Raw genomic sequence first — 13,783 nt, forward strand, 5'->3', positions numbered from 1 at the left:
TCTGGTTTTGGCAGACATCAGTAGATTACTACCTACCATTTTGTTGGAGAGGGAATAATGGTATGGGGCAGAATTCTGTGCTTTTGTCTGAGCAACCATTTGGAAAAGACCTGTTTCTGTTTGAACCTGACAACACCCCTTTGCAGAGAGCTAAGTTTGACATGGAAGGGTTTGACTGGCCCTAACCTTAAATTTATCTAACACCTTTAAGACAAAATTGAACGCCAACTGAACGCCTACTGCAAACAACATTTAAAATCTAGTGGAAAGCTTTTTCTAACAAGTGAAGTTATTGCAGCAAAGGGTGGAACAACGTGATGATGATGGGTGGTTTTGAATGGGATGATTGAATGGGGGATGCCCTCAAGCATTTGGCTATGTATTTTATAGCTGCATTTATAAGCTCATGACTAACTTTTTTCCAATCAATCCTTAAATCGAAATAAAGTGTTTATGCTACTTATTGAGGCTTAATGTCCATTACAACAGGTATATAGTTTTACATTTTGTATTAAAATTGAAAGCGGTAACAGGGTTTAGTGATGTTGGAGTGCTGAGTGCCTACAGGTATTGAGTATGCGTGAAAGCAAAGATGCATGAATAACAGTAGTACTATGCCATTATTGTGTGTTTACATGGATAAAAGCCCTCCTAACCTTTGGTGTCAAATGAAGCAACACTATAATTGTTTTAATAATATGTGTGCTTTTGGGCATGGTAAATATTTGCCATACAAATCTCTTTTATGAGGGTATATCTAATGAAAATGTTTAACATCCACTTTTTCACTCAACCTCAAACACATTATTCATTAAATATTTTTGCAGAGAACCATAAAACAAAATCCATAAAATATAATCACCTCCTAATGTGCTGTAATTACACAGAGAACGCATTCTGTGCTCTCATTTTCCTCAAATGTGAGTTACACATGAGCATTATGTTGTCTTAATAGTGAGTAATATCTTTCAAAGGAAAGCTTTCTGCCTGTTTACCTCATGTATCTTTATTACTATTATCTTTACTGTTATATTTTCTGTCATTTTAAAATTTGGATTGCAAAACATTCCCAAAAATGTCGACACTATTAATGTTATTAAATGAAATACAGAGTCAATTTCAAATACAATAATCATTTGTATTATCCTCAGTGGAGTCACATCAGTATTGTGATACACTTGTGTTTTGTGCAGCATTGTGTTTTATTCTCAAGCAGAATAATATGGACAACAGGAAATTAGATCTTAGATTAGATTATAATTGATCTTTCCCTTGTGTATTCTTTTTTAGTTACACTTATTTTAAACAAGAAGAAAGAGATGATGATCATAATTCAGATTTGATCACAGTGACTAGTCATATTATAATAAGTTTAGTCATATTATAATTCTAAAAATCAGTACCATTCCTACAGTGTTACAGTCGATGGTTTGCATTATGATTCTCAAACCACAAAGCTTTGCAACAACTATTTAAAGGCCAAATACCATCTAGGACTGACAACCTAGGGCTGACTGTCATGGACCTTTCTCCACAGTTACCTGACCAAACCCCATTGAGCATTTATTGTGGCACTAGAACACAGAGAAAGCTAAGAATTCAGTAATATCACAAAATGCTCTTTGGAATATTGTCACTGGGTGATATAATGTTTTTATATTTTGAACAAATCTGTCCATGTCAGCTTTATGTTGTAATTATGAAAGAGGGACATACAGTATAAAACAGTAAGAAATTTTGAAATGAATGTGAACCTTTGATACTTTTGAGCTCCTGTGTAAGAACTAGGTATGACATATATTTATTAGGCTATTTTGTTGTGGACTATATTTGTTTTGAATGAATTTAAATCTCTTTAGAACTTGGCACTATGTGCTGTACTGTAAGACCTTCCAGCCTGCTTCACATTGGTAGACAGGTTCTGTTTAAGTGATGTTTAGATTCAACAGGTCTGGCAGTATTTATGCTTGGGTGTGGCTAGTGTTTTTCTAGCCTAGACTGTTTTTCAGTCGATCTGAGATGAACTTGGTTCCAGAGAACTTGGCTGTGTTTCTGCATAGAAGTAATGTATGGCTTTGTGTATACATTATATAGTTTTAGGTTGCATTTCTTGATGCAGTAGTGGACAGAATTAATTTTTAAGTACTTCCATGTGACCATATTTATGATGATTTCTCATGCAGTGCCATGTGAGGGCTCAAAGGTCATTCAAAATTAATGCTGGCCTTACTCAACAAAGTCTGAAATTTTTAATTAAGTGACCAATCATGCTGGTTGGTCTTTTCTTTGTACTTAAGTTAATTGTAAGTTAATTGAAGTTCAATAGAATTAACAAATCACAGATTCTTGTTTTGTTTTTGCATTTTTCAAAATGCACCAGATTTTCTGGAAATGGGGTTTGTATTTGTACTTTTATAGATCTTTTTTTTTATTATTTATTTGGGGGTTATTTACCCATAGTGTGTCAAGGGGCATAGAAATATAGAGCACAAACAATTTTACATGACCTAACCAGGACAAGCAATAGTACGATTTCACTACATGCTAAGATCTGTGACATTACGTTAAACATTTATTTATTCACATTCATTTTTATTAAACACATTAACTGTTGATAAGTAACACATTACAATATGGACTCTTATATGTCAGAAAATGAAAAAAGATAGTGTTTTTGAGTACATTTTAATTACTGAAGCTTGATTTTGCTAGCAAAAAGTCTGATTTCCTTGTAGTCCACTGTGCCATAAGTGGAACAGGTTTTACTGCTGGAACGTGACTGACACACATCAGGTGGGCTATAAACAGCTTTACCACTCTTTACTACCAGCCTTTGAATTGATTTTGACTCACACTTGATGTTCCTCTCTAGACTCTTTAATTAAGTGATTGTCTTTAGTAATGAAGGTTTTAAGTAAAGCGCTAGTGAAATGAAGGCTCTGTGCAGTGGTAAGTGAAGTGTGGTTATCTTACCAAGCCTGTAATTATGCTGCTAATGGACTGCTCCCTGAATTTGGGCCTATTGTAGCCTGACACCCAGAAGTACCTATTTCCAATCCCTCTTCATAACAGCTGCATATTGCCTGTTATTAAAACAGAGGAATGACAGGTGTATAATTAATCACTTACACATCAGAACGGCATGAATTCAATCCTGCAAAATCATATATCACAATATTTTAACTGTTTTAGGTTCTGTGTAGCACATTTCTGTGTTACCAGTGATGACCCAAGTTTAAAGATGTAAACTTCTTTAAGTAAGAAGTGCATTAAGTAAGTAACTATCTACATAGTGCTTACAAAATTAGATTGGGTTGGTAACAAAAAATAGTAAAACTTATGCATTTGTGTTTACTTTTTTAATGCCATAATGGTCTCGATCATGTGCACATATTGCACTCTATGAAATTCTATGATTTATGTTATGCCATGGACATTATGGTAACTGTTATAGCATGACATCTTTATGTCCCTAATGTTTGTTTGTTTGTTTATTGGGATTTTAACATCATGTTTTACACTTTGGTTACATTCAGAATCAGAATCAGAATATCAGAATCAGAATATCTTTATTGTCATTATATCAGGTATAACGAAATTAAGGTGCAATACTTTCTAGTGTTATAAACTATAAATTAAAAAAACTAGAATTTACAAAATACCAAAAGTTACACAAAATTAATAACACAAAATAGACTTTCTGTCAGTAACAAGCTGGTGGAAATTGCACATTACCCTTTGTAAACATTGTAAAAATTGTTAGTAAAATTGCACAGACCCATGTGTTTAATGAAATCACCTTATATAGAAGTATTTAGAGTTCGTACTGCGGTGGGGTAAAAGCTATTTTTGAGCCGGTTTGTCCTTGTTTTGCTAGTTCTATACCATCTGCCTGATGGTAACAACTCAAACAGATGGTGGCCGGGGTGAGACTTGTCCTTTGCAATTTTGTTAGCTCTTTGAAGGCAACGAGACCTGTGTAGGTCCTCCAGGGTGGGTGGAGAGCACCCGATGATTTTCTCCGCAGACCTCACAATCCTCTTTAGTTCTTTTCATGACAGAAACTGTAGTTACTCGTTACACAAGGTTCATCAGTTCAGACTGTATCGAACACAGTCCTGGACAATTTAGTGTCTCCAATTGACCTCACTTGCATGTCTTTGGACTGTGGGAGGAAACCGGAGCACCCGGAGGAAACCCATGCAGACAAGGGGAGAACATGCAAACTCCACACAGAAAGGACCACCTGGGGATCGAACCCAGGACCTTCTTGCTGTGAGGCGACAGTGCTACCCACTTAGCCACCGTGCCCCCCTATGTCCCTAATGATCCTAAAAATGTGCTAATAGTGTTCTAGTTAAGCACAATAATAATTCATGACACTGTAATCCTTAACAAGGAATTGTGTATACTGTAAGTCATTTAATTTTTGGCGTTTAGCAGACGCTGTTATCCAAAGTGACTTACAGTACTGTAACAGTATATTGTCTAAGCAAATAAGAGTTAAGGGCCTTGCTCAAGGGCCCAACAGTGGCAACCTGGCAGTGGTGGGGCTTGAACGAGCGCATTTTTGATTACTAACCCAGTGCCTTTACCCCGCTATGCTACAACTGCCCTATGTCCTATACCCCATGTCACTGACAACTGTCAAATAACATTTATTATCAGAGACATAGGAGAAATCCCTAAAACTTTGTTCAGATGCCCTAGCAATCTCATCAGGACAGTGAAGAAAAACCACTGTGTGTTACTGCAAAGGACTTACAGGATGATATAATGCTGGGCTGGGACAAATGTGTCAGTGTCAACCATAAGAAGATCACATACCATAATGAAATACACCAGAAGGAATTTGGATAAGCAGAGTTCTGAGACACAGTTCTATGAAGCGACAAATCTAAACTGGAACTGTTTAGCCATATAGAGCAGCGGTTTGTCTGTTACAAGAAAAGCCACCAGAAAAAAACAATCCCCAAAGTCAAGCATATATATGAGTCAGTCGAAGCTTGATTAGGGAATCAGTCTCTGGATATTCTGTAATAGTCTTAACAGTCTCCAGATTTAAATCCCTCAGAAAATCTTTGGTAGGATTTGAAGAAAGCAGTTGAAGCATGAAAGCCATTAAACATAAGCTCTAAGCTTTTGTATAAAAAGAATAGACAAAGATTCCACAAAAGAGGTACCAGAAGCACTTACAGAAATCACTTATTAGAGGTTATCGAGGCAAAGAGATGTTCCAACAAGTACTGGGGCTGGGGGAAGAATAATAGTGCATATGGACATTTGTCAAAAGAAGTATTTAAACTCAAATTATGCTGACTTTATCAAAATTGATTGTGTGTATCAATAAATATGTTTCTCTGTTTACTGCGACTTTGTGTTGTATATTTTCTGTTATTTTTATACACATTACAATGCATTTTAAGGTGAGGGGCGTTAAATATTTATAATTGCAACTGTATAAGTTGGTAGAATACAGAAACTCACCTTCAGTTTACAATAGACAAATGTTAAAAAGGCTGTTTACAAGAAATTAAACCAGCACCAGCCATCTACCTTACCAACTGGGTTGGTATCAAAGTAAAGACTCACCGCCACTCTGAACTCTGGACTTCATTATATAGCATTAATCAGCTGCAGCGCAGTGGTGCTAATGAGCGGTGTCACCCCTGGGATGTGTAGTCCTCTTATGCTCCCTCATTTCTTAGTCTGTTCTATGTTTCCTGTCATGAAAGGAAGCGGTTGACGGATAGTGACCCATAACAGTGTGTCTATTTTAACCTGTAAAAAACTGTGCAATATTAACAAGGCATGAGTGATGAAAGAGGTAATAATGGCCAAGTCAATAAGAGAAAAAGAATAGTCACTGCACTTACTAAAGCATGTCACAGGAGAATCCAAGATCAAGCCTAATCCATCAATCAAAACATTTTACTTAGTATTGTTAACAATGACCCTCACCCTTAGGTCTTAATATTTTAATATAACAGTTACATTTTTAAACATATTAAATATTTATTTAAATATTAAGGTGGTACCAGTTGTGTTAATCTCTTGACTAGTGTCCTCTTCAAAAGTCAGTAAGTTTTCAATCAACGATGTAAGACTGAAAGTGTGGATAGTAGATAAAACCTATACAAAGTCACACAAATTCATTGATTGATGAATTAGGCTTGATCTTGGATTCTCCTGTGACTTTGACATTCTTTAGTAAGTGCAGTGACTATTCTTTTTCTCTTATTGACTTGGCCGTTATTACCTCTTTCATCACTCATGCCTTGTTAATATTGCACAGTTTTTTACAGGTTAAAATAGACACACTGTTATGGGTCACTATCCGTCAACCGCTTCCTTTCATGACAGGAAACATTGAACAGACTTAGGGACAGTGGTAGCTTAGTGGGTAGAGCTTTGGGCTATCAAATCCAGGCTCTGCTATGCAGCCACTGTTGGGTCCTTGAGCAAGGCCCTTAACCCTGTCTGCTCCAGGGGTGCCGTATGATGGCTGACCCTGCGCTCTGACCCCAGCTTCCAAACAAGCTGGGATATGCAAAGAAAGAATTGCATTGTACTGTACAACTGTACAGTGTATCACAAAAGTGAGTACACCCCTAACATTTCTGCAAATATTTAATTATATCTTTTCATGGGACAACACTATAGACATGAAACTTGGATATAACTTAGAGTAGTCAGTGTACAACTTGTATAGCAGTGTAGATTTACTGTCTTCTGAAAATAACTCAACACACAGCCATTAATGTCTAAATAGCTGGCAACATAAGTGAGTACACCCCACAGTGAACATTTCCAAATTGTGCCCAAATGTGTCGTTGTCCCTCCCTGGTGTCATGTGTCAAGGTCCCAGGTGTAAATGGGGAGCAGGGCTGTTAAATTTGGTGTTTTGGGTACAATTCTCTCATACTGGCCACTGGATATTCAACATGGCGCCTCATGGCAAAGAACTCTCTGAGGATGTGAGAAATAGAATTGTTGCTCTCCACAAAGATGGCCTGGGCTATAAGAAGATTGCTAACACCCTGAAACTGAGCTACAGCCTGGTGGCCAAGGTCATACAGCGGTTTTCCAGGACAGGTTCCACTCGGAACAGGCTTCGCCAGGGTCGACCAAAGAAGTTGAGTCCACGTGTTCGGCGTCATATCCAGAGGTTGGCTTTAAAAAATAGACACATGAGTGCTGCCAGCATTGCTGCAGAGGTTGAAGACGTGGGAGGTCAGCCTGTCAGTGCTCAGACCATACGCCGCACACTGCATCAACTCGGTCTGCATGGTCGTCATCCCAGAAGGAAGCTGACGCACAAGAAAGCCCGCGAACAGTTTGCTGAAGACAAGCAGTCCAAGAACATGGATTACTGGAATGCCCTGTGGTCTGACGAGACCAAGATAAACTTGTTTGGCTCAGATGGTGTCCAGCATGTGTGGCGGCGCCCTGGTGAGAAGTACCAAGACAACTGTATCTTGCCTACAGTCAAGCATGGTGGTGGTAGCATCATGGTCTTGGGCTGCATGAGTGTTGCTGGCACTGGGGAGCTGCAGTTCATTGAGGGGAAACGACCCCAAACACAACCTCCAGGATAACGACCCCAAACACAACCTCCAAGATGACAACTGCCTTGCTGAGGAAGCTGAAGGTAAAGGTGATGGACTAAACCCAATTGAGCACCTGTGGCGCATCCTCAAGTGGAAGGTGGAGGAGTTCAAGGTGTCTAACATCCACCAGCTCCGTGATGTCATCATGAAGGAGTGGAAGAGGATTCCAGTAGCAACCTGTGCAGCTCTGGTGAATTCCATGCCCAGGAGGGTTAAGGCAGTGCTGCATAATAATGGTGGTCACACAAAATATTGACACTTTGGGCACAATTTGGACATGTTCACTGTGGGGTGTACTCACTTATGTTGCCAGCCATTTAGACATTAATGGCTGTGTGTTGAGTTATTTTCAGAAGACAGTAAATCTACACTGCTATACAAGTTGTACACTGACTACTCTAAGTTATATCCAAGTTTCATTTCTATAGTGTTGTCCCATGAAAAAATATAATAAATTATTTGCAGAAATGTGAGGGGTGTACTCACTTTTGTGATACACTGTATATGTATATATGACAAATAAAGTTTATAAAAAAAAAAAAAAAAATGCTGAAAATGGTTCATGTGTACAAATAGCAACACAGGACCATACAGAAAATGTGTACAAAAAAACCCAACAACAACAGATTCATTAAGGCTGTTATTGTCACAGGGGCATCTGCATTTTAATGTCTATGGTTTTAAGATGCAATGTCCAACAAGCTCATTGTCAAGTATCTGCAAATGTTTGGTCTACTGCCTCTTTTTGTTTTAATAATTGTATTTGTAATGAATATAAACAGGATTGTGTAATACAAATCATATTACACATAAAAATAGCTTAAACATACATTATAATATACTATATGGTAACAAAATGTGAAAAACTAAAATGTAACCAAGGACCTAATAGAAGCTGAGAGTAATTATTATTATCCCACACATCTGCTTTTCATTTGTGAAGCTATAAGCAACTCATTTAAATGATTTATGTTTTAAATGTTTGCATCTAGCAGCCATCATAGTTACAAGAATAAATAAAAATAAATCTTGTAAACTAATAGTTGTTCAATAAAAAATCACTCTGAAAATGCTCATTATGCAGTTTTACAGCTTCATGAGGGTATAATCTTGTCTCTAGTGGTTACAAGGTGAACTTTTCCAATTCATCTCCTTGTTTATGTTTATTTTTATGTTATCATTATTCTAGCTTATGTTAATTTAGTCTTAAACTAAATAAAATCATATTAGTTTGCGGTGGCTTTTTGACCATTATAAGCAATAAAATGGGCTATTTTCTGTATTTAACGAAAATGCCTGGACACCATACAACACAAACCCAATGAACCAGCAAGACACAGCCTAATGAGTATAGTATTTAAAGGGCTGTCCCAGGTTCAGCATATTTCCTCTGATGAGACACAGACGTGTGTGTAATTATTGTGACCACTACAGTCAGTAATTTGTGTCTCTATGCCCCTTGCCAGCTATTGGTGGAGGGGCAGATGGACATGATTCTGTAATCCAAAGATCAGCATTATTTCCTATCAACAAGTGTATATACAACGGTCAGCCATAACATTAAAACCACCTCCTTGTTTCTACACACTGTCCATTTTATCAGCTCCACTAACCATATAGAAGCACTTTGTAGTTCTACAATTACTGACTGTAGTCCATCTGTTTCTCTGCATGCTTTGTTAGGCCTCTCCCAGGACCACATAAAGCAGGTATTATTTGAACACAACCAAACACATCTGAACACAACCAAAAATGTATCAAGCCAACAGAGCCCTGTGGGCAGCATCCTGTGACCACTGATGAAGGTCTAGAAGATGACCAACTCAAACAGCAGCAATAGATGAGCGATCGTCTCTGACTTTATGTCTACGAGGTGGACCAACTAGGTAGGAGTGTCTAATAGAGTGGACAGTGGGTGGACACGGTATTAAAAAACTCCAGCAGCGCTGCTGTGTCTGATCCTCTCATACCAGCACAACACACACTAACACACCACCACCATGTCATTGTCACCGCAGTGCTGAGAATGATCCACCACTTAAATAATACCTGCTCTGTGGTGGTCCTGTGGGGGTTCTGACCATTGAAGAACAGAGTAAAAGCAGGTGAAAAAGTATGTAGAAAAACAGATGGACTACAGTCAGTAACTATAGAACAACAAAGTGCTTCTATATGGTAAGTGGAGCTGATAAAATGGACAGTGAGTGTAGAAACAAGGAGGTGGTTTTAATGTTGTAGCTGATCAGTGTATATTTCCTACAAGTGTATGTAAACATTTGACCTGTACCTTTAGCTGTACCTAAATGTTCTCTAAACACTTAAATGATCCAGTTCTTATTTTGCAAGAGTAGAAATAAAATCAACTCTTTTTTATTATTAATTAATTATGCAAACTAATGGATTTTTGTTGAGCAACTCTGATTAACTGTAGATTGATTCATTCCGCTAATTCCACACAAAAACACTGCTTGTAAAAGCCTTTTATCGAGTTGTGCTTCAAGAAAAAATGTGCATGGCAGCTGGTCAATACTATTCTTTTGTATAATTTCTTATTTGCACTGAAGGAATGGTTATTGGCTTTAGCTTGAAGGGTAGTGAAAGTATTCAGATGAACAACAGAGCAAAATGGTTTCTTCGGGTGCAGCAGAAATATGATTGACAGCTTGCTCTCTAAACACTCAAGGAGTGCCAGCATGCTGTGCAGAAAATAACAGCCACATTATTTATAGATTTGACATGGTCTGAATATTGAATAGCTATTTTGTCTTAAAATTCACCTTGTCAATGTAAACCAATGTTCAAATAAATCTTTAATAATTTTATTTGAAATAGGCACAGGAACTGTATATAGCAATTAGAACATCAAGCTCTTTGTGTAGGTATTAAATGTGCATATTGGAGCTGGTCAGGGTCTTGTTTTGTTTGCATTATAAATAATTATACTCAAATGTTAAAATGACTGGAAAATTAAGCAACTGTCATGATAAGACACAACTATGAATAAAGCTTGTACAGATGGCTTGCCACCGATCCTTTTTCCCCTCTGTGATCTAGGAAAGTATTAGGAGAGGGATTAGACACCCTTCTTCAGCCTCCTTCAACTTAACAAATGAATACTGAAATCTTATCTCTCATAGCCTTACATGGATTTTCTGTGTTCAGTCTACTGTTGAGCAACAATTAAGGATGAGCATCTTCCCTTGATTATAAAATGAAGCCAGAATTAGGCTCTGACTGGGTCTGTGGGAGACGACAGAAATGAAAGATTAACCAATAGGGTTAGGGTTAGGGTTAGGGTTAGGGTTAGGTTAGGCAGGTTAATCCTGCATGTGTAGTGTCTCATTAAAGGAATAAAGGCCCATCTTGCTTTTTTGACAAAATCACAACATACCCAGACTATTAGCAGTAAAACTGCATATTATCTGCCTGCAACTGTTAAAAACCACCAACGCAGCCCTCGTGAACCCCCACATAACTGACAATGAATGACATTTAACAATGTTGTATTAATCATGTCATTCTGAGGATGAATTATTAATGCCTCCTCATGCTAAGTGTGAGTGGTCTGTGTGAAACACAAAAGCTATTACTTTGGATTCCTGTTCAAATGTGTTATCTATTTAAGCCAATGGACCGGATCCAAGTTACCAGATAAATAATTACATAGCACTACATTATGACTACATTTTTGTTTCACCTTATAACTAGCTGATTTGTTAAATAGAAAGTCACTTTGCAGTCAAAGTACAAACATTATTTTCTATAGTGACTATAACCAAACAGTGTAGTAGGCTTTGCAATATATGTGGAAGCTGCCAGACAGGAGAATATGTAATGTGAATACAGCTGCCATTCACATTCTGCCGTGTGACCTCTCTTGGAATTATTTGTTCTCTTGGAATTTATTTGAATTTATGTGAAATGGGATCCATACTGCATCTAGGAATAACGGTATACCTGAACAATATAAAAAATGTAATAAAACTTGATTTTATTAAAGCTTTAGGCTAGCAAAAGCAATAACGGCTTTAAAATAGTAAAATTAATAATTGTATAGATATGTTAAATTAACCAAGACTTAGACGTAGAATTATTTATGGTCACATTGAAAATATTTTTCAGTACAGTTACTTACATTTTAGTCACAATATTATTGATTAGTGCCAGTGTGCTTTATCTAACATACTAACATATGTCCAATTTGTATTCCTAATAACAGCAAGTTGGTTTTTGCAGTCAAGAAGCAAAACATGCCCACAGCTATGAAACTCTCTGCAGCATGTTTGACTGTTGGTATAATGTTATTGCTATAAAATGCTGTATTTGCTTCTTACTTGACATGACATTGTCTAAAACCTTTCAATTTTAAATTGTCCCACCATAAAACATTTCTGTATGGGACCTAACAAAAATTTCAGACCAGCAAGTTAAGGTTAGCTTTCCTAGTCCCACTGTGACTAAGAGAGTCCTCGAGCATTAGAAATGGCTTTGTGTAGCTTACATAGCATGGTGTTCTTGCAGAAACTTCAAAGTGACTGCCTGACTTTGATGTTTAGTTTCAAGATAAATTCATTTCTCATGTTTCATTTCATTTTCATAAACTGCTTTATCATGGCCAGGGTCATGGTGGGTCCAGTTTCACCAGGAAAAACTATGCGCAAAGCAGGAAAAACCTGGACAGAGCACCAATACATCACAGGGCTTTGGATGAATATATGTTGTTGTTTATGTGTTGATAAATGCTTCTTAGTTTTAATTGTTATTTTTACTTTAATTTTGATTACGGTCTGAATTTCATTGGAATTCACCATGTATGTTTAAAATAGTCCTAAGCAGAGCTGTACAAAGGAACATGATGGAAAAAAGCAATAATAATAGTACAATTATTAATAAAAATAAGTCTATTGCCTATGTGTGAATTTGTTGAATATTGAAAAGAAAATATTGAGTGCTGCACACCAGGGTCTTGGAAAGCAGGTTTGTTGTTTTACTAAAAGATAAATCAGTGTTTATATTGCTTCAGGTTCTCCTTATCTGTATCTGTTTCACAGTTTCTTTTTCAATAAATGACACATCTCTTTCTATTTGCTTTCCTCAGGTGGGTCAGTGAGATGCCAGCCACTCATCCTCGTCTTATGCTGCAGGATTAAGACCCCATTTCTAGAATCAAACACACATTCCTAATGATAGATTATAGGCCTTTGTTTTATAATGTACTGAGATTTTTTTGACACCAGGGCAAATTTCATTCCTACATAACATTATATTTAATAAATCACATGTATATGACAATGTATGATAGTTCATATCTGTTTCACACATAACTATGTATAAAAACACCTCATGTGCTTCTTATAACAGTAATATCACAACACAGTTTTCCCCCCACCAAGTCACTAGTCTTTGTCTAAATGATAATAGAAAAACACATTGTACCTGAACACAATCTGTCTCATTTAAGAGCAGTAATGCATCTTTTGGATGCTGCTAGCATTTGTTGATATGATTTTGATATATGTTGTGGAACACTCAGGTGGTCTTTTGCAAACTGTATTATCAATTCTTTATTCTTTAAATTTTTCCAGTGTCCTCCAAGCTTTAAGAGAGTTTGTAGCCAATGAGTTCATGTGTTTTGCCTATTCTTGTCTGTAAATAAGTAATTATTGTATTAAAAAGTACAACTGATAGTTTTTTGTTTGTTGGCAAGTAATGCTATCATAGACTAATGTATAGAACACCACTAATACCCCAACAAACCTAACTGGCTTGCATCAGTCTTGGTAGGGCTTTACAGAAATCACACAACATTTTAAACTTCAACACAATGTTAACTGTAAATTAACTAATTAACTGTCTGTAACCAGTACAAACAGCTCAAAAAGCTACAGAGAAACGTATGTTTCGAAATGAAATCTGTGTTCTTACACACAAAGGTCAACAGTCGTTTGAAGTAGGCCAAGAGCTGCCACAAGTGCAAACATATTGAGAGCTGTGAACACATAATAAACCTACACCTAGGGCATACAGTTAACCATATGTACAAAGCATTCCTTTGAAGTAGAAGTGGTATAAAGAGTAAATGTAGGACAGTAAGAAGGAAATAAATTCAGAATGCTTCCACAGTACACTAGACGTTCAATGTTTTTATTGTAGGAACAAACAGAGAACACTCA

The 13,783-nt window shown here is 36.9% G+C and overlaps 1 protein-coding gene across 1 annotated transcript in view; it reads left to right on the forward strand.

The window, feature by feature from the left end:
• zgc:174356 (uncharacterized protein LOC100137120 homolog) overlaps window positions 1-12,760 on the forward strand; it is a 29,073-nt gene extending 16,313 nt beyond the window's left edge. The window contains exon 7 of the mRNA XM_063007930.1: window positions 12,709-12,760. Coding sequence (XP_062864000.1) covers window positions 12,709-12,760 — 52 coding nt within the window. The remainder of the gene's footprint in view (window positions 1-12,708) is intronic.
• Window positions 12,761-13,783: the final 1,023 nt, after the last annotated feature.

This window comes from Trichomycterus rosablanca, chromosome 13 (genome assembly GCF_030014385.1).
Source record: "Trichomycterus rosablanca isolate fTriRos1 chromosome 13, fTriRos1.hap1, whole genome shotgun sequence".
Lineage (NCBI taxonomy): Eukaryota > Metazoa > Chordata > Actinopteri > Siluriformes > Trichomycteridae > Trichomycterus > Trichomycterus rosablanca.